Source organism: Neofelis nebulosa, chromosome 8 (assembly GCF_028018385.1).
Source record: "Neofelis nebulosa isolate mNeoNeb1 chromosome 8, mNeoNeb1.pri, whole genome shotgun sequence".
Taxonomy (NCBI): domain Eukaryota; kingdom Metazoa; phylum Chordata; class Mammalia; order Carnivora; family Felidae; genus Neofelis; species Neofelis nebulosa.
The window spans coordinates 72646204-72671164 of NC_080789.1; the positions used below are offsets into that span (position 1 = coordinate 72646204).

The 24961-nt window shown below is 37.1% G+C and overlaps 2 protein-coding genes and 1 long non-coding RNA gene across 12 annotated transcripts in view; 1 reads left to right on the top strand and 2 right to left on the bottom strand.

The window, feature by feature from the left end:
* PPHLN1 (periphilin 1) overlaps positions 1–5330 on the bottom strand; it is a 138004-nt gene extending 132674 nt beyond the window's left edge. For 3 of the 9 annotated variants that reach the window (XM_058743080.1, XM_058743081.1, XM_058743079.1), the window contains exon 1: positions 5240–5302. The gene's annotated coding sequence lies outside the window, so the exon portion shown is untranslated. Of the gene's footprint in view, positions 1–5239 lie in introns of all 9 variants that reach the window. The other 6 variants (XM_058743086.1, XM_058743083.1, XM_058743084.1 and 3 more) reach the window with 3 other exon arrangements.
* Positions 5331–5389: 59 nt separating this feature from the next.
* On the top strand, positions 5390–23303 carry ZCRB1 (zinc finger CCHC-type and RNA binding motif containing 1). Of its 2 annotated transcripts, XM_058743087.1 has the most exons (8): positions 5390–5545; positions 6607–6692; positions 8818–8846; positions 17453–17564; positions 17909–18016; positions 21426–21538; positions 21637–21712; positions 22701–23303. In XM_058743087.1, the coding sequence occupies exons 2-8, from the start codon at positions 6609–6611 to the stop codon at positions 22830–22832; spliced, it is 654 nt and encodes a 217-aa protein (XP_058599070.1). In that variant the 5' UTR covers positions 5390–5545; positions 6607–6608; the 3' UTR covers positions 22833–23303. The 2 variants fall into 2 exon arrangements, with proteins under 2 accessions (XP_058599070.1, XP_058599071.1); XM_058743088.1 differs by lacking the exons at positions 5390–5545; positions 6607–6692; positions 8818–8846 and adding an exon at positions 10510–10658.
* Positions 20126–24961, bottom strand: part of LOC131519749 (uncharacterized) — a 73717-nt gene continuing 68881 nt past the window's right edge. The window contains exon 3 of the long non-coding RNA XR_009265776.1: positions 20126–20526. This is a non-coding gene — a long non-coding RNA (uncharacterized LOC131519749). The remainder of the gene's footprint in view (positions 20527–24961) is intronic.

Below are 24961 nucleotides of genomic sequence, written 5' to 3' on the forward strand. Positions count from 1 at the left end.
GCCACTGGACTCCCCAGTAGTAAAACACTGGTCTCCCTGCTTCTTCCTCACTCTAGAAATTGTAGCCAGAATGCTCACCCTGGTAAGACATCTGATTTAAAAATCTCTCAGTGGGTCCCCACCAGGGTTGAATGAGGATTCAACCCTAACCTTAAAAAAAGGCTTATTTGTGATCTTGCTTTGGCCTTTCTAGCTTCACCCCCACCATTTCCCCCAATAGTCTCCAGAACCTCCAGACTTATCAAACTTGTTTTTGTTCTGTAAGTGTGCCACTATGTCTCACCACCACAGTTTGGCATGCTTTTCCTCTGCCTAGATCTTAGCTGCATTCACCCTCTACTCTTCCTTCAGGATTCACTTAAATGTCAGGTTCTCTTATATTCTCCAGAAAGAACAATGTTGTTCTTTCTTTGGGCCTCTTGAAGTATCTTGCTATGACAGTACTATATAGCATCATATGCAATTTACTTTTCTTACACTCCTTCCTCTCAAACTCAACACTACTGCAAAGGCAATGACTGTGTGCCTCTCTTACTCCTGTTGTTTAGCAGGGTAAAGGTGTTTATTAAATACTGGCTGAATAAACAGACATATTATTCATGACCTCCACATGAGCCATTCTGGGGAACCTGAATACTGATTTATACCTTTTAATTACAGGTTCCCCCTGCTATCTCAAGTTCAATTTATGCCACTTTTGCTTTTGCCAAGACCTACATTAGTACCTGTTTACACTAACCAAAAGAAATCAAAAGAAGATTTTTGCTTTTACAAAACATTACCTCTTTCTTTAATGCCACTCAGCTTACGAAATGTTTTGGGGAGTGGGGCAAACACGTATTCAGAAAACTTCCAACGAGCACTATAAGATTATGGTTCCTGGGCCTGGATGGCTCAGTCATTGGAATATGAGACTCTTAATCTCAGGGTTGTGAGTTTGGGCCCCATGTCGGGTATAGAGATTACTTTTAAAAAAGTAAAATCTTTAAAAAAGGTTATGTTTATGGCTCCTACCACAATTCTCATGACACTAATGCTACTTCATTCTTGAGAAAAAGGTATCAATGAGAATCCTTTAGCTCTAGCACCTAAAGCAGTGCTTACCACTGGCTGCACATAAGAATCATGTAAAGAGCTTTAAAAATACCAATGCTTAGGCCCCGTCCTCTGAAATCCCTATATAAGTGGCCTGGGATGGAACACTTCCACTTTTCAAAAATTTTAAACTACTCTCATCTCAAGATGAGATACACTGACCTTAAAGCAAGGTAAACATTTTCCATACACCCTAAATTGAAACAAGAAGCTCTTAAGGACTGCCTTGAGTCTAAAAATTAGATAATACTATTTTTATTGAAAAATGTTTTAAATTCCAGGACTAAATTAAAAATGTATTTTTGAACATATTGAAGGTCTGTGGAAAAAAAAAACTAACACGAATGCCAATTAACATGGTCAAAATAGAGCAAAATATCTACTAAAATTAATCACTGTTCAGTGGTCATGGAGAGAGAAGCATAGGAAAGTTAGTTAAAGCCAAGAGTGTCGCCTGGGTGGCTCAGTCGGTTAAGCGCTGGACTCTTGATCTTGGCTCAGGTCATGATCTCATGGATAGTGAGTTCGAGCCCACACTGGGGTCTGCACTGACAGCATGGATCCTATCTGGAATTCTCTTTTCTCTCTCTGCCCCTTTCTCCCCCACCCCTCTCTCTCTCTCAAAATAAATAAACAAATATGGAAAAAAAATTTTTTAAAAAGCCAAGTTAAATAAAGTTTTGAGAGACTGTTCAAATGTGGATGTATGATGGTAGAATCTGAAAGAAGGTAAAGAAATTATTATGGAAGATATGCCTGAGAAAGATGGAACTGACCAAAGCAGATTTGCATTATAAAGGAATGGGAAAAAAGCCTGCACAGGAATAACAGGCTTTCATTTTCTTCCCTTTAGTAGATATTATCTCTCCTAACCCACATAAAGCACAGAGGCTCTGAAAAGCTCAAATCACAGAGCCAAAAGCCTGGAATCAGTCAAGTATGCATAACTTTTTTTAAATTTTTTTTTTATGCTTATTTATTTTTTAAGAGCGAGAGAGACAGAACATGAGAAGGGGAGGGGCAGAGAGAGAGACACAGAATCCAAAGAAGGCTCCAAGCTCTGAGCTGTCAACACAGAGCCCGATGCGGGGCTCGAACTCCTGAAACGTGAGATCATGACCTGAGCCAAAGTCGGACGCCCAACCAACTGAGCCACCCAGGCGCCCCATGTATGCATAACTTTAAATCCCAAGCCCCTTCCACCATATCGCATTGCTTCACAAAGGTAACAGGCAAAGACAGAACAAATTCAAGGGCATTAAATGCTCAAACAGAGGAAAAAGCTAGAGAAGTTCACTGTAGGCTTTTCAGTCTAGAAATAAGTTGCAAGAAAAATGTCATTCCAGAAGACTGACCTGGCAGTATACAAAACAGATTAAAGAAGAAAGAGACTAAAGGTAAGGAGACCACTGATTGCTTCAGAATAACCATATAACTTAAAGTGCTGCATTACTAGTTTCACAATTGACTTTTCAGTGCTTTAAGGATACCTCTTATGTAAGCCCCACTGCAATGTATTAAATGCTTAGGAAATTCCTGATTGTTCAGTGTAAATGATCAAGTAACTGAAATTATACAAGTAGACAAAAATACCAGATGTTTGCCTATCTATGCTTACAAATCTATATCTTACTGCACATCAGTCTTAACTGATGAGCCTCCTTCCAGTCTTTCACCCTCTATTTCACCTTTAAAAAGGGATATTCAGTTAACTTTGCTGATACATCATCCACACCTGAAGTTTCCCTGATCAAGAATCCAGATTGTTTCACATTAACTAACTGTAACAAATCCAAACTCCTCTGCCCTTCATATGATCCTTCTATCCTCTCACCTAAACTCCAGTTCTCCCCAAAAATATCATTCATACCAGCTTCCTCACTATGCCACAAAGTAACACACACCAGCCTGGAGCTGTTTGACATATTTTCCAAAATACAATACCTCTTTCCATTCTCTCATTCAACTTCAAACCATCCATGAAGACTCAGCTCAAAATCTAGTACTCTCCTCAAAGCCCATTTCTATACCATACCAACACTAAAGCAGATTCCAAACTGGTGACTGGTAGGCCACATGACACATGTCTGACCCAGGTTTGTTTGTTTTTTTCTATAAAACTTTATTCCATTGACAACACTTAACTGGCAGAGATCACTTTTAAAAACCATGTTTCCAACTGTTATTGAAACAACTACATGCTCTGGCAACACTGGGATCATGTTCACACAGCCACTATCAGCTGAAGCTAAATAGCAGCCGACCCCTTTCCAAAGCTTCTTCCATTTTAAAGTCAAAGGACATGTCAACTGCTTGACTTCTGAGACTACCTGCAGCAACTGCAATCAAAGAAATACCTGGGGGCACCTGAGTGGCTCAGTCAATTAAGCATCTGACTTCGGCTCAGGTCACCAAGTGTGGCTCTGTGCTGACAGCTCAGAGCCTGGAGTCTGTTTCAGATTCTGTGTCTCCCTCTCTCTGTGTCCCTCCCCTACTCATGCTCACTGTCTCTCTCTCTCAAAAATAAATAAACATTTAAAAAAGACAGAAAGGAAGGAAGGAAGGAAGGAAGGAAGGAAGGAAGGAAGGAAGGACGGACGGACCTGCCTATTAGGCACCAGTTACAAAAATTAACAAGACAATTAACAGTCCCTCCTCCACAGCCTAGCTTAGTAGAGAAGGCAAAGAGAGAAGCAATTAAATATGATACATGTGTTCAGTGCTATGATGAGGAAAGTTGAGGGCACTTAGCACATGTCAAGGGTACCTAAGTCTCTCGGTGGTGGGGGGGTGGGGGGCGCCATTTACAAAATACTCCTCAGAGAAAGTCAAAGGAAAACTGAAAACTTTAGCAGGTGTAGGAATTATCCACAAAGAGGTAGAAGAAAGGTCAGAGAAATCAAATGCTGCAGAGAGAAAAGAACCTCCACAAAAACTCTGGGGGCAGGAAAAATATTCTGAGGAAGCGAAATTAGTTCTGTATGGCAAGAGCCATCACTTAACCTTAAATACAGGTGTTAGAAAAAGGGCTCAACTGAAAGGGCTGAAGGCAAAAGCAAAGTGTTAGTTATGGTCAGGAGATAAAAGAATTTCCATAAAGAGGTTGACAATGTAAGAATTTGTTAGGCAGGGAATTAGAAGTTTCAGTGGGCTCAGCTGTTGTGTTGAGGGGTGAAATGTGTAAGAAAAGGAGGGAGAAGCAGTGATAGCCTAAGGGAGAGGAAGTACAAAGCAGCATGGGAATGAGGGTGTAACACAGAAGACCAAAGGGGCTTACATCTTGGGCGGTAACCAAGAATAACGGGGATGTGAAACATGGTAGTTTTGGCTGGCCACAAGTTTGCCAAGAGAATTAGTCCCAGCGGTCCCCTGGCAGACATGGAGGCATTCGGGCCTCTCAAAATTCAGCTGCGCCCTGGATGCACTTCCTTCTTTCTAGAAGACATCGACTTCAATCTGGATTGATTGTGCAGACTCCAGGAGAGGCTCTAGATTCCAGGCTGCTGGCACGCAGACTCCCAGGTAATGGTTACAGGCCTGGTCTGTGTGTGCTGGTGGGCAGAAGTATAAGCTACCTTGCATTAGTTTCTGATTTTTCTGTAGGAATGATGGGCCCGTTTACCTCCTCTCAAGAGAAAAAGCAGTGTGAGCCCATTACAGATTTACAGGACGAAAAAAGGCGCCAAGAAGTCCAACATTTGTCCATATCAACACTCAAGATGAGTCATTCTGTGAATTCAAGTTGACCTTGTCTCCCAACCAGACTGAAATATCCGCCAGAAAAAGGCCTGTTTTACACTTTTTTTTGTAGCTCTCAAAGTGCCTAAGACTGAACTGGGTACATCGAACACATTCTATAAATTTATCGACTTCCTAACTCATCTTGGGTCACTGAAGTTACATAGTTCAGTCCTCTTTCTGCATAATAAGGAGCTAAAGAGAAGCAAACCTGTGCCTCAGACTCAACAGTTTCCTTTATTCCAAACTCCACTGCGTCTCTACACCCTCAACCGCAAGGGCACGATTCAAATGCAACGGGAGTCTCCAAGTCCCGCCACAGAAAACACCCGCCCGCCTGCTCTCCTTGGGCGTAACGGCCCGCGCGCTCGGCCCCGTGCACCTCGGAAAGGTAAAAGGCGCTCACCGACTCTGGGCCACCGGGAGACCCCGTAAATGTAGTCGTCCGCTCGTCGCCGCTCGCCTAGGTAGGCACTTCCGGCGCGCTCAAGGACGTAAGCAAGAGCGCCCGCCTCTAGGCCCGCCTCCGGTGCCTGGGTCTAGCTACCGCCAGGAAGAGGCGTTGCTGTCGCTGCTTTCCTACTTTTCCGCGCTTGACCCCTCCCAGGACCCGGGATGCCCAGGCCCCAGCGGGGGACGAGGAAGAGTCGGGGTTGAGCCCAGCTGAGTGGAGGGCTCGCGGTCTAGTCTTTCCGGCCCGCCCCACCTCAAGGTAAACGACTCTTCAGCTGCGGGCTTTCTCCCAGCGAGCCCCTACCCGGACCCGGCCGCCCAAACGATCTACCCCTCTCCCCCGCCATCCTTTTTATTCCGGGCCATTTATCATTGCCCGCCCTTCGCAGTTCTCACCAGAATGGCTAACGTATATTTTCAAACGGGAAACTTTGAAGATGTTGAGTTCCTGAAGTTGTCTAATAAATTCCCCAAAAACATCTCAAGTAGCATCTAGCAGTTCTCCCACTAATCCGCGAATTGGCATGACTTACAGTCAATATTTTGCCGTTTGTGATGTCCCCTACCCCCCTCTCAAGTACACATCACACAGGCTTTATAAATCGAAATTTTGAACCTGGTTGAGTACGATATAATTTTCACAGATAATCTGTTTTGTAAAATATGCAATGAAAATTAATGACAAATTATATTTGTAAACTAAGGTACATATACAGGTCAGTATCTTTCAAGGTACTGAAACTTATTCATGTAGTAAAATGTATCACTTAATTATTTAGCAATAATATACAAAATTAATGATTTGAAAGAACTTTACACCATCAGAATATGAGGCTAACATTTTCTTTTAACACCACTTTAGAGAAAAATATTAAAACAACCAAAAAGGTACCGAAATCCAAAGCATTAGTGAAATTGAGCGGCTAAGGTTCCTTCAAAACTACCAAGTTCTTATGTGGTGGGCAAGGTATGAAACCTTATGGAAAAGCACTTTCTTGCTCTTAGCCTGAGAGAAGGTTAAGTTCAGCGTCAGTTTTTTATTCATCTGTTAAATTCATTCTTCCTTCACACCATAATCCAGCACTGGAATGGTTAGTGTAAAGCCTTTACTTAAAAGAAAGACCAGAAAACTCTCTTGAGTGGTGTCTGGGAAGAAGAAATTCCTTAATTCATCTAGCTAGAGTCATTGCTTCTAATCCTAAAAAGTGAGGAAGGTGTATTAAATCTAGCATAATTACATCATTGATTGTCCATATTGGTTTTGGTTGGAATGAAGAATACCTGGTTTAGATTGCTTCTGTGGTTTGTTTTCCTTTTTAGAAATGAGTGGTGGATTGGCCCCAAGTAAAAGCACAGTGTATGTATCCAACTTGCCCTTTTCCCTGACCAACAATGACTTATACCGGGTAAGTAACTTTTAGTACAACTATCTACTGAATTCTCTGAGGTACAAATGTAGCTTAAGCAAACAGTTCTCTTTGGCAAAATTCTTACTAACTACATTACAATGCACTTAAGTCATGAATAGCAAAGACCTCTGTTGCAAACATGAGTAAGTAAAAAAATTGACATTTATATAATTTCCCAGGAAAGTTTGCAGTGAGAATAACAAGTTCGTTATAAACACAGAAGACACAGCTAGCATAATGAAGTGGGAGCAACTTATGATAGGCTGATTTTTCCTGATTGCTAATTTGAGTTTTTAAGATTGGTGGAATAGAGGTTTTGGATGAAAGGGTTGATAAAAGCAAACAGACCCCTTTACTAAACCTCAAATTCTGAAAGGGTATTTTAATTTATATATATGGTTGAAATTTAACAGTTTAATAAATGTTATTTTCAATTCAGGATAGGGGTGATTGAGGGAGGAAAATCCAACATCTTCTTTCTCCTCTCCACCTTACAGAGAACAAAATTTCCTGCTGTCCCTGTCCTGCAGATGAGTAGTTGAGAGGAAATGGAAGGAATAACATGAATCCTTTCTTCCAAGTGTGCCCTCTACTCTGCTTCTTTGGGTAGATGTTAAATACAGAGATGCTGCATAGGTGATACATAGTATTTGATTAATTACTTAATTGAGATAGCTTGCGTCTCAAAGAACAGAGGAGAAAATGAACTCCAGCTTCTTTTGCATCAAAATAGAGATGTGTCTGTATTTATTGAAAACTTAACCTATGCTGAGTGCTCTTAGTACCAAGAACACAGCAATGAACAAAAAGATGAAAATCTATCTTGGGACTCATAACATAGCAAGATAAAAAAAAAAAAAAAGATGTGAAATATAAAAAAGTCAAATGATATTATTATTTGGATACTAAATTAATGCTGTTAGGTGCTGAGGAGTAAAAATAAAGGAGGCCAGGGGTGACTGAGTGGCTCAATTGATTAAGCTTCTGACCTTGGCTCAGGTCATGATCTCACAGTTTGTGAGTTCAAGCCCCGCATCAGGCTCAGTGCTGACAGCTCAGAGCCTGGAGCCTGCCTTGGATTCTGTCTGTCTGTCTGTCTGTCTGTCTCTCTCTCTCTCTAAATAAACATTTGAAAAAAATAAAAGGTTATTAAATGTTAGGTCGGGAATGGAGGTAAAATTTTACAGGGACAGTCTAAAGCCCTTATTGAGAAGGTGACTTTTGAATAAAAACCTAAAGAAAGTAAAAAACAGCTGTGTGGATGTCTAGGGGAAAAGCATTTCTGGCACAGAGTAAATCAAGTGGAGAGAAGAGGAAGGGCAATCAGAGGGAGGTAAGACCATGCAGGGGTGCCTTGTAGGGCCTACCTACATCATGGTAAGGACTCTGAGTGAAATGAGAAGCCATTAGAAAGTGTTATACAGAAAACTATATTGGTCTTCAAAATTCAGTGTTGCTAACACTGCAGTCCAGTTATACTACATTCCAGGATTACACAACTTAATGATAAAACTCAATTTATTATCGATTGTGTAGACATCAGTGTATTCTGAAAGGCTTTTCTAAGACATAATAAATAGGAACTATTAGTATATAGGTAATGGCTGAAACAAATAGATGAGATTGCTTAGGGTGAAAATGCAGAAGTAAAAGGAAAGATAGGGCCCAGGTATAAAGAACTACCAACGAAAGGATGGGCGGAAAAACAGACTGATGGGAATGGATTTTTCATTACAGAAGCTTTTCTGTTTTATGTTTTGTTTTCTAAGCAGTCTAAGGATCTGTCTTCTGAAATAGTGATTGCTTAATGGGGTAGACTAGGAATAATGGTATCCCACAGCACTGATATTTACAGCACATGGTTTCTCTAGGGCTGTGGTGGGGTTGATAGTTGCCATGGATATGCCACAGAGACACAGCAGCTGTGCAGTGTGCGCCTTCAGTGTTCCACACATAAAGAGTGGGGTTGTTTCTCTATCTCCCTGGGCCTGCTTTATAGAATAAAGGCTAAAAGTTTTTGCAAGCTTTAACAAAGAATGTGGTCAATTTATACAACCTGAAATTTAATGTTTCTTATGATTTTAAATTAACTTGTAAATTATTTTGTGGTCTTTTGTTTCAGATATTTTCCAAATACGGCAAAGTTGTAAAGTAAGTATTCACGTCAAATTTTGAAACTTCATTTAAAAGTTTATCTGAATTTACTTTTCCATTTTTTTAAGATTTATTATTTTTCATTAAAAAAGATATTTGATACAGTAAAGAAAAATACGGCTGTTAACATTTTTATGTATAATTCGGTCATTTTTCTGAACATATAAACATGTATAGATAATTTTTTAAAGACTCAATTCTATATGTGCAATTTTGTTGTCTTTTTAAATTTTTTTTTATGTTTATTTTTGACTAGGAGAGAGAGTGCAAGTGGGGGGTGGGAGGGGAGGCAGACAGGAAGACACAGAATCTGAAGCGGGCTCCAGGCTCTGAGCCGTCAGCACAGCACCTGATGCAGGGCTCGAACTCCTGAACCATGAGATCATGACCTGAGCCAAAGTTGGACAATTAACTGACTGAGCCACCCAGGTGCCCTGTTGTCTTTTTTTAAACTTGACATTATACTATAAACGTGAGGTGAAAGATACACCCTCATATTTAAGGATTTCTTGGTGTTGCTTTATATATCATAATTTATTTAAACAACATAATTTCTTACCATATTACTAAGAATTAAAACTGATTCTTTCATACAATAGAAGACATAAAGGCTCTGATTAAGTACATATTTTGGTTACTAAAAGGTATGTTATCAAGTATACCAAGTATTTCGATGCTTATGACATGCAAAGTGCTTATGAGACTGATAAATAGAAAATATATTCTCTGGCTTTCATAGAAAGATTAGAGATCCCGCTGGAAAGACTGCAAAATGGTAGAGATGATAATATCAGTTGGGGCTGAAAGTTACAGAAGGACCATAGGAACTTCTCATATTTAATTCACTATTTTATTTTTTTAAGTTTATTTTGAGAGAGCATGAGCAGTGGGGGCAGAGAGAGAGCGGGTGCACACGCACGCACGCACAAGTGGGGAAGGGGCAAAGAGAAAGGGGGAGAGAGAATCCTAAGCAGCCTCCAGGTTGTCAGTACAGAGCCTGACACAGGGCTGGAACTCTCAAACCGAGATCATGACCTGAATCGAAATCCAGAGTTGGATGCTTAACTGACTGAGCCACCCAGGCACCCCTAATTCACTATTTTAAATCAATCGTGCAACTATGTTATGGGGCAAAGAAGTGAAAACAAGATATCATTCTGACTATCTTAAAACCAGCATATATTTGGTAGAAATTTAATACTGTATTTAAAAATCCCAAGAATTTAGAGCATATTTATCTTGGCCAGTCATTTTTTTTCTAGCTTTGGATAAATGGATGTTAAACAGTTGGAAGTTCATTTGCATCCTGAAGTTAACTTCTTTTAAACTTGCTCTTTTACTAACAAAATCATCAAAAATGCTTCTGGGTAAATTTTGGGTCTTCAGAGTTTTGAAAAATCATTATCAGTCAAAGCACTAATAATGATATTTAACAATGAGCACATAAATATGCTAGGCATCGTTCTAATCTTCTTACATATATTAACTCATTAAATTCTCACAACTACCTTTTAAGGTAAATACTATTATTATCCTAATAATATAAATAACAAAACTGAAGCACACAGTAAACCTAAAATCATATTGCCAGTTAGTGGTGCAGACAGGATTTGAAATCTAACAGTTTTATTTCAGAGCCTACTCCTTTAACCATATTGTTACCTCTCCTTGGTTTTTCTCATCTGTCAGAATCTCTGAATGAATTTCCATACAAATATATAATTATGAACCATGAGAATTGTATGAAGTCAAAGACAGAGTTATAAGCACCTATAACAGAGAAGACCTGATCTAATCTGGATAGTCAGGGTAGGTTTACCTGGGTCCGTATCCTTTGAATTGGAACTACAGGCTGAGTAAAAGGTGGGCAAAAAGAATGGGAAGAACATTTCAGGTAGAGGGAATGGCTTGTGCAAAGGCCTTGGGGCAAGAGAAAAATGAGATCCAGAAACAAAAGGCCAGGGGCACCTGGGTGGCTCAGTCAGTTGAGCATCTGACTTCAACTCAGGTCATGATCTCTGGATTTGTAGGTTTGAGCCCCATGTCAGGCTGTCTGCTCTCCGCACAGAACCCGCTTTGGATCCTCTGTACCCCTCTTTCTCTGCCCCTCCCCCTCTGGTGTGCGCATGTGTGCGCGCATGCGCTTGCGCTCTCTCTCTCAAAAGTAAACATTTTTAAAAAAGGAAACAGAAGGCCAATAGGACTAAAGATGAGTAAACAAGAGGGAGAGAGCACAAGATGAGTCTAGAATGGAAACAGGCTCCTAATCTTTCTCTTTGGCCATGTTGAATACCAGGAATTCACTGGTAAACAATTTTAAATGAGAGAGTGACATAATTTGAATTTTTAGAAGCTTATTCTGGCTTCAGTGTAGAAATTAGAATGGAGGGAAACAAGAGCATATGCTGGGAGATCAGTCAAAAAAGCTATAATCATAGCTCAGGAGAGAGATATGGACTAAGGTGGTGTAGGTGGAAAAGTAGAGGCTGGTCAGATTTGAGAGATCATTAGGATGTAAAATGGATAATACTTAGTGATGTATTTACTTTGTATGTAAGGGTTAGGTGAGTGAGAAGGAGGTGTTACGACAACACTGAGGTTTCCCAGAATAATACCTGCTTCGTATTATGACCTTAAATGAGTACTTCTCATGCTAGAAACGTGGGAATCATCCTAGATTTGTGCTTTTGAATCTTTGGTGTAATAATTATTTTCTGTTACTGTAGAAGATATCTCTTTCAAAATAGTGTATTATAATTCGTTTATAGGTCTCTCTACCTCTAGACTCTAAGCTTTTTTCTGAAAGTAAAAACCTTGTTCTATGGCCTTTAATTATCAATGCTTATAGTGCTTAGGCTTGAGGCTAATAGAGTGACTGGCTAACCACATGAATAAACAAATAGATGCACTTTTTGAAAAACCAGTTTCCTATTTTTTTTCATGTGAATAAGAAGCTATGTTTATTTTAATTATTAAATTTTTATGTTACTGAATAATGTCTATACACTGAAAATTTAACTAATTGAAAACATAAAAACTAAAACATCCTGTTACATTAATCCAGATGCATTACATCCATCTGTAGCAAGCACTGAAATATTTTCTTTAAAAAATATTTTAATTTTAATTTTTAATAGGCTTTATATTTTAGAGTAGTTTTAGGTTCACAGAAAAAAATGAGTGGAAAGTACTGAGATTTCCTATATTCTCCATACCTCCATATACAGACTCCCTCCTTCACTCTCAAAGTCTCACACTAGAGTGATGCATTTGTTACAATCAATGAACTACGTTTCCACATTTTTATCATTCAATGTATAGTTTACCTTAGTGGCCACTCTTGGTGGTGTATGTTCTTTGGGTTTGGACAAATGTATAAGTACTAGCATCTACCATTATAGTATCATCCAGAGTAGTTTCACTGTCTTAAAAGCCATGTGTGCTCTGCCTATTCATTCATCTCTTCCCTACACCTGGCAACCACTGATCTTTTTAACGTTCACAGTTTTGCTTTTTCCAGAATATCAGAGTTGGAATCATATAGTATATAGCCTTCTCATATTGCCTTCTTTCACTTAGTAACATGCATTTAAGGTTTCTCCATTTGTTTCTATGGCTTGATAGCTCATTTCTTTTTGGGAACTGAATAATATTCCTATTTCATTGTCCAGATGCACTACAGTTTATTTATCCATTCATTAACTGAGAGACATCTTGGTTGCTCTCAAGTTTTGGCAATTATGACTAACGCTGCTATGAACATCTGTGTGCAGGTTTTTGTGTGGACCTAAGTGTTCAAATTGGGTAAATACCAAGTAGCATAACTGCTGGATAATGTGATATGAGTATGTTTCACCAAATTATCTTCCAAGGTGGCTACGCCATTTTGCCTTCCAACCAGCAAGGAATAAGAGTTCCTGTTGCTCCCCATCTTGGCAGCATGTTGTCAGTGTTCTGGATTTTGGCTATTCTAATAAAGTTTAGTGGTGTGTCATTGTTTTAATTTATAATTCCCTAATGACATATGATGCTAAACTTCTTTTCATATACTTATTTGCCATCTGTATATATTCTCTGATGAAGTTCAACCCTTTAGGCTATTTTTTAATTGGGTGGTTTTTCTTATTGTTGATTTTTTTTTTATTTAATTTTTTATTTTTTTAAATTTACATCCAAAACAGTTAGCATATAGTGCAACAATGATTTCAGGAGTAGATTCCTTAATGCCCCTTACTCATTTAGCCCATCCCCCCTCCCACACCCCCTTCAGTAACCCTCAGTTTGTTCTCCATATTTATGAGTCTTCTGTTTTGTCCCCCTCCCTGTTTTTATATTCTTGTTTCCCTTCCCTTATGTTCATCTGTTTTGTCTCTCAAAGTCCTCATATGAGTGAAGTCATATGATTTTTGTCCCTCTCTGACTAACTTCACTTAGCATAATACCCTCCAGTTCCATCCACATAGCTGCAAATGGCAAGATTTCATTCTTTTTGATTGCCGAGTAATACTCCATTGTATATATATACCACATTTTCTTTATCCATTCATCCATCGATGGACATTTGGGCTCTTTCCATACTTTGGCTATTGTTGATAGTGCTGCTATCAACATGGGGGTGCATGTGTCCCTTTGAAACAGCACATCTGTATCCCTTGGATAAATGCCTAGTAGTGCAATTGCTGGGTCATAGGGTAGTTCTATTTTTGGTTTTTTGAGGAACCTCCATACTGTTTTCCAGAGTGGCTACACCGGCTTGCATTCCCAACCAGTTTCCTGTTTGTATCTATATTTTTGTTTTTACATACTGAGCTAGGCTTAATAGAGGTTACAGAGGCAATCTTCAAGGAGTTTATATTAAAATAGGTCTGATGAGGCATGATTTATACGTAGATTTCAGTAGAGACTAGCAGAAAGGAGGAGAAATTATTTCCAGGTAAAGAGATTGGAGAACTGACAACTTCTGAACTCTGAAGAATGAGTAAATGTTTAATGGACAAAGATTGAGAGTTGAAAGGAGATAGAAGCCATGTGAATAAAGGCACCAATTTGGAATAGTACAGGCCATGCTCCATAAACATCAAGTAGTTTTTTGTGGCTAGACCTCATAGTTGTGAGTGAGAAGTAGTGAAAGATGAGGGAAGTGGGAGCCAAATCATAATGGATATTGATTACAGGACCAACACATACACAAATTGAAGAAACAAAGATTTTTGAGCAAAAGAATGACATGATTTTATTTAGTCCTTCAATAAAAACTCTCAGTAGCATATGAGAGCATTAATATCAAGGGAACTAGTAAGAATACACTATTGAAACAGCAGTGCCATTGTGGACAAAGCTGTGGGAATGAAAAAAGGGACAGATGAGAGACATCATTAACTGAGGATGACTTTGAAAACGAACACTTTTGAAACTGTACTTTAGGAAAAATGATTAACGACTTTAGTTGACCTTCACAAACATGCAGATGCCAAAAAGTTAAAGATTTTCATATTTCTTTCAAAATTAGTTAAAAAGGTTCCAGATATCCTCAGTTAACTGTGGTAACTCTAAACAAGCTTTGTCAAGTGTTTGGCTTTTCTTCTTTCCTTCTAAGCCTAATGAATAACAGATGCACTCTTCTTAGAAACTAAACCGTTTTGCCCATTTTTCCCTAAATTATTTCAACTTATGTTCCCTTTTTGAATGAAAAAAAGTACCCCTTTTTCTTAATATAGTGGCATCTTTTTCCAGTTTCATTCCAGTTGCTATATCAGTACCTAAACCCAAATTGAAATAGAATAAATTTAAATATGTGAAATGTAATATTAAATAAAATGTCTATTTATTTACTTGGGTCCTCCTGTCTGTTCTGTTAATTCAGGTTTTAGAAAATTATTAAGCTTTGTCTGGAACCCTTTTTTTTTTTTTTTTAACTATTTGGAAATAATCACAAATTTATTAAAAAGTTACAAAAATAGTACAAAGAACATCCAAATATCCTTTACCCAGATTCACCCATTAACATTTTGCCCCATTTACTTTATCATTGGTCCTCTCTCTCGTGTAAGTGTGTATGTATGCGTATATATGTATGTATATACATGTGTATGTATCTGTATAGATATACAGTTTGTTTTTGTGAGTTATTTGAGGGTAAGTTACAAACATCATCACCCTTTACTCCTAAATACTTTAGTATGTATTTCCTAAAAAATAGGGTTATAATATCATGTAATCACAGTATGGTTACCAAATCCATAAATGTATACTGATAAAATACTTTTATTGAATCAATTATCCATGTTCCAGTTTTGTCAGTTGACCTAATAATGTCCCACATAGAATTTTTCTCCTATAGTACAGTCAAGAATTAGGGGTTAATTTTAACTGTTCCTATTTTTTAGCCCCCCTTAATTTGGAACATTTATAAAGAATATAGTTCTCTCTCATCTTGGTTTCCCTCTCATTTTGTATTTTCCTGATGCTGCCTCATGATTACATTGGAGTTCTATGTACTCTTGGCTGGTAACTGCCTAGGTGTTGTTGTATTCTGGAGTTTCAGTCGGGATCCATACAGTGTGCATGTGCCTCATTAGTGCTAATTTTGATCACCTAGTCAAGGTGTAATTTCTCCACTGTATAATTACTTTTTTCCCCTTTGCAACTGATAAGCAGTTTGTGAAAAACATTGTTAACATAATGTAAATATCTTGTTCCACATAAAAATTTCATTTAAATTGAGTATTTGTTCATCAACAAATCATCTACTTGCCTGATCCAGTCTTTACTGTGATTGTGGTGATCTTCCAAATCTAGCACTTCTTTTGACATTCTGCTGTAAGCGAAAACCCTCCCTTCTCCCCCATTTATTTATTTAATATGGACTTATAAATTACTACTTTTTTCTGTGGCTTATTAATAAGTACTTAATATTATTTTGGTACTCAAATTGTCCTAGATTTGGCCAGTCTGAGCTCCTTTAAGCTGGTTTCTGTATTCCTGTGCCATGCCCCATCATTTCTTTTAATTTTTTTTTTTAATGTTTATTTTTGAGAGAGAGCACGAGCAGGGAATGGGCAGAGAGAGAGGGAGACACAGAATCTGAAGCAGGCTCCAGGTTCTGAACTGTCAGCACAGAGCCAGACGCAGGGCTTGAACTCATGAACTGTGAGATCATGACCTGAGCCAAACTCAGTGCTCAACCAACTGAGCCACCCAGGTGCCCCTCTTTTTTTTTTTTTTCTTTTTTTTTTTTTTTTTTAAGTACTTCCTTTCCGGCATAACAAGATGTTCCATGTTCATCTTGTTCCTACCCTATCCCAGCCTTGGAATCAGCTGTTTCTCCAGAGAGCCCTATTGAACATTGATTTTTAAACTATATTTAATGATACATTAATTATAATGATCATTATGATTATATAATGATTATAATGATAATGAGCAAGGGGGCACCTGGGTGGCTCAATCAGTTAAGCATCCGACTTCAGGTCAGGCGATGAACTCTCAGTTGGTGGGTTCGAGCCTCACGTCAGGTTCTGTGCTGACGGCTCAGGGCCTGGAGCCTGCTTCAGATTCTGTGTCTCCCTCTTCTCTCTGCCCCTCCCTGACTTGTGCTCTGTCTGTCTCTCTCTCTCAAAAATAAACATTAAAAAAAATCTTTTTTAAAAAACGAAGAAAAAAATGAGCAAGGGTCACAAGGACTAGGGATGTGTAAAGGGTCAGGAGAAAGAACAGTCTCTGCTCTTATCATCATCCCTATCACTTAGGTACCTTGGATGGTACAGCTAGGAACTACAGAACTGGAGATTCTTAAAGGTGATGGGGATTAAGGAGTGCACTTGCTGTGATGAGCACTGGGTGTTACATGGAAGTGTTGAATCACTACATTGTACACCTGAAATCTAATATTACACTGTATGTTAAATAACTGCAATTTAAATAAAAAACTTTTTAAAAAAGAAAATATAGTTAGATTCTAAAACCTATGAAAAATAATTTAAGTAAATCAATTTACTTTTGCATAAAAGAGAACACCTCAATTTTTGTTTTTTCCTTTGGAGGGAATTAGTGGAAAAAAGGGATTATGCTTACTCTTCAAGATTCTGTTCTCTCTATAATCTCTTTACTTCATTCTCCAATCTCTGATTAATGTTTGACTTTTCAGGTACTTCTTAGATGTGTTCACTTTTGTTAAATCATTGTCACGTTTTCTCATTTCCATTCTTCTTGATATCCCGTAACTTGAAGAAATAGTTGATTTATCAACCATATATAATTTCTCTTTGTAAATGCTTTACTAACCCTTTTTTGAATACTTCAGTGTTCCAAGTGTCCATTAATGTTTTTATTTATTGCTGCCTCATTTAAAAAAAAATTTTTTTTAATGTTTATTTATTTTTGAGAGAGACAGAGCACAAGCAGGACAGGGGTAGAGAGAGAGGGAGACAGAATCCAAAGCAGGCTCCAGGCTCTGAGCTATCAGCACAAAGCCCAACACGAGGCTCGAACCCATGAAACGTGAGATCATGACCTGAGCTGAAGTCAGTCGCCCAACTGACTGAGCCACCCAGGTGCTCCAGCTGCCTCATTATTTTTAACTGGCTATTTGTTTATGCTTTAAGGGTTACTATAATGAAAGATAAAGATACCAGGAAGAGCAAAGGAGTTGCATTTATTTTATTTTTGGATAAAGACTCTGCACAAAACTGTACCAGGGCAATAAACAACAAACAGGTAAGCCATTCATTCCCAGCAAGATTTTTAATCCAAAAGGCTTTGTGTTTATCCAGACCAAAAATGTGGGGTTACAGTGGATGGTCAAGTCATGGATATCAATAGATTCTGAGGGTATTTATTTAACTTCTAGAAAAGAGGTCAAACTGTATTTGGTTCCATAAATACTGGCAGAATCTAAGGAATAAGAATCTATTCTACAGGATGTTATTTGTCACACCGGAGTAGGCAATTGCTAAAGTAATCTAAAATGGAATTGAAGGTTTAAGGAAATGGAATCAAATAACTAGTTTTAGGTTTCAATGAAATACATCCTTCTGCATTTACGTTTTTCTCTGGTTTAGTTATTTGGTAGAGTGATAAAAGCAAGCATTGCTATCGACAATGGAAGAGCAGCTGAGTTCATCCGAAGACGAAACTACTTTGATAAATCTAAGTGTTATGAATGTGGGGTGAGTATACCTAAAACTTAATGTAATTTTCCATAGTTTATTTTAAGGTATTTTTCACATCAGTGTTTTATTTGTGCTCTCTAAAATTTCTGGCTTACTAAAACCAGGTTATGAAAGTTGTCTTACTTTGGGACTATCAACTCGTGTAAGAAAACTCCATTGAAATGTAGTATGTAAAGATAACCTGAGTTGGGTAATATAGAGTGGTATTTTCTCCAGTTTCTAAATCTTTAAAAACTGTTAAATTAAGAAGTGCTAGACTAGTTACTTTGTCTTGAAAAATTTTTGTGACCCATAAATTTGTGTAATAATAGGATACTGTTTGTGTCTATAATAGTTTGCCAATGTTTAAGCATCACAGTTCAGTATAAACACTATCATATGACCAACCTATCCTGAATGAGATACTGTATTTTAAAACTTGGGAGTTTTTTTTTCTACTTAGTACTGCAGATGCTTGTAACTGAACTATCACCAAGTTTTCTTGCCTAGTTCTTACAGTTTGTCATTACCCCTTTAAACTTTTGGTGAGTAGGAAAAATATAATGACAAGGCCCATAATAATGATGGTACCACAAGAATATCAGTCTAGGGCTTGTTGTCAGTTTCCCAAATGCCTATATAAAATATTTTTAAAAAAGAGTCTGGAGGTATTAATGGGGAAATGGGGAGAGGTTTACTGAGAGCCATTTTCCTGGCTACAAAATCACATGGAAGATACAAAGAAATAGGTTGGGGTCCTTTCCTTCACTGCCACACTCAACACCTTGTTCCCTAAAGATATATATAAACAGACGGATGGATGGTATATCCTGTCAATTCCTGTGATTCTAACACCTCTTAAGTTAATGTTTTAAAAATTGTGTTCCAGATCCTGAGTTTTGTTAAGAAAGAAAGGAAGGGAAGGGTAGTTATGGTTAGATAGATTCGTCAGAAATCCTGGAAGAATCTGTTAATCTTTTTGGTTTGTGGGTGCATAAATTTGTTATATTATACTTTGTACATTTTTATACTTCTTAAATTTTCCCCTTCACCAAATCTGTATACATTTATTTAGCCTGGTTTTCCCTTAAGTTACTTCTCTCTGAAACTGTTCTTATATATGGAGTATGTTGACATTATTCCAAAAACAGTTTGGAAAATGCTTGTCTAAGTGCATTCACTTAGCAGTTCATTAACAGTAACATCTCTTGCATTCAGCCATATCCCAAGATATATAAAGTACACAGTCTATTTAATGCTTTCTAAAATGTACTTGAAAAGCATGATTATTTTTCTCTTCTATTGTTCTTTTTTTTTTTTTTTTTTTTTTAATTTATTTTTTTGGGACAGAGAGAGACAGAGCATGAATGGGGGAGGGGCAGAGAGAGAGGGAGACACAGAATCGGAAACAGGCTCCAGGCTCCGAGCCATCAGCCCAGAGCCTGACGCGGGGCTCGAACTCACCGCGAGATCGTGACCTGGCTGAAGTCGGACGCTTAACCGACTGCGCCACCCAGGCGCCCCTCTTCTATTGTTCTAATCCTGGCTCAGTCTCTGCCCACACCCTTACTCTTACATATCACTTCTTCAGTGTATTTAGTGAGCTAATGTTCAGATTATAGTTCATTGTGTTATGTTTTACAGCTCAACCATGTTATACCTCATTATAATAGTATGGCTAGTCTAGCCACAAATGTAATTGTAATTTGTCTACTAGCCACATTAAAAAAAGAAACAGGCAAAAATTAATATCTTTTTATATCATAACCCAGTATATATCCAAAATATTATCATTTCAATATGTAATTAATATTTTCAAAAATTAAGGTATTTTATATTCTTTTTTCTTCAAAATCCAATATGTATTTTACCCTTACAGTGTATATCAATTTAGACAAGTTCTAAGTAGCCACAGAGAATCACAGTTAATGGCTAACAACAATTGGACAGTGCAGGTATAATCCAGATATGAAAGGAGCAAAGTGAAATTAATGGGAAAAAAGAAAATAAAAATAAAAATTCAAATTAAAAAATTTTTTTAAAAATAAAATGGGAAAGTGAGGAAGACTTTAAATTTTCCATTTGTTTTTAAACCAATGGGTTTCAATTCAATGTCATCTCCTCCATAAAGTCTGCCTTGGTAATTCCAAATCAGAAATCTCTTCCTCTCTTAAGTTTCCACAGCACTCCATCCACTAGAAAGTAAATCACCCTGTACTGCAGCTGAGATAACTGGGTAAATAGCAGAAATAAGATTCTGATGCTTTCATAGCAGTTGATTTTTTTTTTATTATTCCAAGTACAGAGGATGTCACATTATAAGTGCAGGTAAATATATGAACTATCAGTCTATGGTCTTCAAATTATGAGTAACAGGTAATTTTGAAGAGCATTTCATTGTAGGTACACGTGGGTATGGTTGATCATAAAAAATGGCCTCGGTACTCATTCCTCCAATTAAGAGTCAGGGTCTATGTCCATGTTTCTTGAATATGGATTTATGAATTGTTTTGAACAATAAAATGTAGCTAAAAAATAAAAAATAAACCAATGGTAAGCAATGTATTGGAAGTTAATAGGAAAGTTTTGTCCTATTTTATCAAATAATAAGTTAAAATTTTTACATTAAGTTAGATGGTCCATTTAAACTTTGAATTGTTTTATACCCTGAATCTTGAGACTTAAGATGTTTGAAGAGGGGCACGTGGGTGGCTCAGTTGGTTGGGCATCCGACTTCAGCTCAGGTCACGATCTCACAGCTCATGAGTTCAAGCCCCATGTCCAGCTCTGTGCTAACAAGCTCAGAGCCTAGAGCCTGCTTCCAATTCTGTCTTTCTCTCTCTCTGCCCCTCCTCTGCTCAAACCATCTCCTTCTGTCTCAAAAAATTAATAAATGTCAAAAATTTTTTTAAAAAATAAAATGAGGGCACCTGGATGGCTCAGTCGGTTGAGCGTCTGACTTCAGCTCGGGTCACGATCTCACGGTCTGTGAATTTGAGCCCCACATCAGGCTCTGGGCTGATGGCTCAGAGCCTGGAGCCTGCTTCCGATTCTGTGTCTCCCTCTCTCTCTGCCCCTCCCCCGTTCATGCTCTGTTTCTCTCTGTCTCAAAAATAAATAAACGTTAAAAAAAAAATTAAAAAAAAAATAAAATGAAATGTTTGAAGGAAGAATACTTCTTTTGTTCTTAGTAAAACTACTAAAATATTCTTTTATTGTTAAGGTAGTTTATTGGTGGTTATAACATCATAATCTCTTTCTTTTAAATATTAAAGTAGTGGGTTGTATTATTTCTTAATATATACTCCTAGTGTGACAATATTCCTTTTTAAGTTCCAAAGCCTTCAGTCATAGGGTACCAGGCAAGTTTCCATTAATAACATACAAATACAGCTCTTTTCTTTTCCTTTTTAACATGAAACAAAAGGAAAGTGGACATTTAAGTTATGCCTGTCCTAAAAATATGCTTGGAGAACGTGAACCTCCAAAGAAGAAAGAGAAAAAGAAAAAAAAGAAAATTCCTGAACCAGAAGAAGAAATGTATGTATATCTACTCTTACTAAATACGTTACTGTATTTTTTCTGTCTTTTTACTATTGGTTGAGCACATTCTGATTTTTTTGTTTTTAATAATTTAGTGAAGAAGTAGAAGAAAGTGAAGATGAAGGGGAAGATCCTGCCCTTGACAGCCTTAGTCAGGCCATAGCTTTCCAGGTACTAAACCGTTCTTTTAAAAATGCTATTGCTGCCTTGGGTTCATGGTCTTAGATTTCTTGCTTGCTTTATTGATCATTTCATGGCAACCTTCATCTCTCCCCTTTACCTCTTTAAGAGACAGGCTGTTTCTCTCTGGTCTTTAGGGCGGTGTGATAGAAAAATTCCCATTGGGTCTTTCTAGATTTTAAGGGCCCCACAACATTTTAAAATTATTATTATTATTTTAAATGTTTATTTATTTATTTTGAGAAAGAAAGCATGAGCAGGGGAGGAGCAGAGAGAGAGAGAATCCCAATCAGGTTCCACACTGTCAGCATGGAGCCTGACGCAGGGCTCAATCTCAAACCATGAGATCACGACTTGAGCCAAAATCAAGTCAGTAGCTTAGCAGACTGAGCTACCCAGGCACCCCAGACCCTACAACATTTTCAGTATCTTATTATAATTTCATTATGGAATTGAGCAGAACTATTTGATTAAAGTGAGTTTAGCTGAATGGAGAAGATTTTATTAAATCAAAAATAGGTTTTAAATGAAGCTTCACTTAGCAAACCAGAAACACAGTTTTGACCATTAAAGGTCCTAATACAAGTATATGAAACTTGATAAGGCCATATAATCTTCTAATATCTATAATGTTATTTTGTTTTGATGTCTGTAGTTAATAAATTACAAACACATGCATTATTTTTCCTTTTAGTTAAGTGATGTCATATTTTATATAACATTTCCACCTCAAGCAAGGATGGAAAGTAGGCTTCATTTAATGTCCCTGTTAGAAATTGCTTAGAATAATTTTGAGTAACACAGTGAATCTGGGACATAACTTGGGCAGGTGGGATATTCTGATGAAGTAGAATGTCTGCATGAGCTGGAAGGTGGGGAGTGTTGGCATTTATGGTGTGTTTTTGCCATGTTTTGAAATAATGCACTGTAAATAAACATTCCTGGTTTGGTTTTGTTTGTTTTCTGAATCACATTCCAGCAAGCCAAAATTGAAGAAGAACAAAAAAAATGGAAACCGAGTTCAGGGGGTCCCTCAACATCAGATGACTCAAGACGCCCAAGGATAAAGAAAAGCACATATTTCAGTGATGAAGAAGAACTGAGTGATTAAAATTATATTTATTATGTAAATATCATTAAATTTTTTTTAAAAATCTTGAGTTCGGTTGGGGACTAAAGATTACTTTTAGAATTTGAACATAAAGAACACTTAGTACCAAATAATTTTTTACTATAAAATAGTTCATAGGAAACTGAAAATAATTTTAAAGTATCATGTTTCTATCTTGCCTTAGAGTAATAAAAATAAAGATTTGGTAGTAACTGTTAATCTTGAAAACGGTTCATTTGAATAAAAAAGAGATCATAATACTATCACAGTATTGCTATTGTCCTCTCAAGAAAAAAGAGAGGAGGTATTAAAAAGATGTGTTTGAGAAGCTCATTATAAAAGTTTATTCATGTCTGATTGCTTTACATGAAGACTTGAAATAAATTTCATCTTTAAGACAAAAACTTCGTAACTACTGGAAAATGCTGACTGATTTATGGTTATTAAATGTTAATAAAATTTTCAAGAGAATTTTGTTTTTAAATGTGGGTGTTTTGCTATCCTATTTCTTTTAGCTTTATCCCAACCTGGATACATCGTTAATTATCCATAAAGTATAAAGTAGCTTTAAAAGGCTTATAACCAAACACCAATAATTTGTCTGACACACCTTTCGACCAAATTCCATTCATTCCCCAGAAGCAACTAACTTTTTTAGCTGTTTCTTCTCATATGTACATGCATATTGCTATATAAAATACATATATTTCTGCCACTTAATTCATAAAGGAGTAAGGGAGGATTTTTCATTCTCCTATACTACACCCTGCCCTCCTCCATCTTCGCAATATGGCTATGTTAAGACTTTTGGTTAAATTCACAGTTATTGTATTTATTTTATGACCATGTAAATACTTCTGAGTCAATGAGTGTGCTGAGATTAAATTTTTGTAGAATTAATAATTGCCTCATTTTTTCATTATGTATCTTTTTATTTATGACTAAATCTTCCTATATCTTCTGCAGATTATTATATGGAAATGGGATTATAGAGCCTTTAATTTACACTTTGTGTATTTCTGTATTGATGGAATGCTTTTTAAAAGAACACCCATTTAGGAGCACCTGAGTGGCTCAGTCGGTGAAGCATCCGACATCAGCTCAGGTCATGCTCTTGTAATTTGTGGGTTTGAGCCCTGCGTCGAGCTCCTTGCTGACAGCTCAGAGCCTGGAGCCTGCTTTGGGGTCTGTGTCTCCCTCTCTCTGTGCCCCTTCCCTTCTCACGCTCTGTATCTCTCTCAAAACTAAATATACATTTAAAAAAAATTTTTTAACACCCATTTATTAGTTTTAACTACTAAAAACAATAAAAATATTTCCCCTTTGAAAACTATAAAGCCAATGAAAGTGTTAACCACTCACTAGCAAAGAATCTTCTAGATTTCAATGAGGAAACCAGACTAAATAATTGAGTGGTGGACTCTACTTTTTGTTCCACCCATTAATTCATTAAATTTAAAAGAAAAAAGGGGACAAAGTTTGCAACAAAATACAGGTAAGTTTTTATATGAATTCCTTCCAACAGAATAGAAAATGAGCTAGTGAATATGTAGAAAATAAGAACTAAATGAAAAATACCCTTTATCATTAGTTATTTTTACAACCAGTAGAACATTTTTTATCTAATTAAAAAAAAATCAGTGGTGATGAAGATGACTTCAGAGTACTTTTAATATTGTAAACTGGCTAGTTGCTGAAGGGTAATTTAACAATAAGTGTTAAATATGCTCTGTTGTTTAAACCAGAAATTATATTCTGTTTTATCCTCGGGTTCTAGTCAGAAGTACAGGTATTATGTGCAAAGCTATATGTTATTTACAACTCAGAACATAATTAAATGCCAACAAAAAATAAAACATGATATTATCATCCAAAATGATAGATTCTTAGGAAGCATTAAAATGCTTCAGAGAATTCCTAATGGTATGGAAGAATTCTGGATATAATGTCAGTTGCAAAATATCTGTTATGTATAGAGCTACGTATATGCATGTGGATGGAAAAAGTTTACTACTAAAGTAGAAATGCATAATAAAGTATAGTTTCTTGCCATTTGCAACAACGTGGAAGGAACTAGAGTATATTATGCTACTCAAAATAAGTCGGAGAAAGACAAATACATGATTCCA

Coding starts and splice junctions, on each gene's coding strand:
- ZCRB1 (XM_058743087.1), top strand. CDS start 6,609: ATGAGTGGTGGATTGGCCCCAAGTAAAAGCACAGTGTATGTATCCAAC. Junction 18,017..21,425: donor CTAAGTGTTATGAATGTGGG/GTGAGTATACCT, acceptor ATGAAACAAAAG/GAAAGTGGACATTTAAGTTA. Junction 21,713..22,700: donor GTCAGGCCATAGCTTTCCAG/GTACTAAACCGT, acceptor ATCACATTCCAG/CAAGCCAAAATTGAAGAAGA.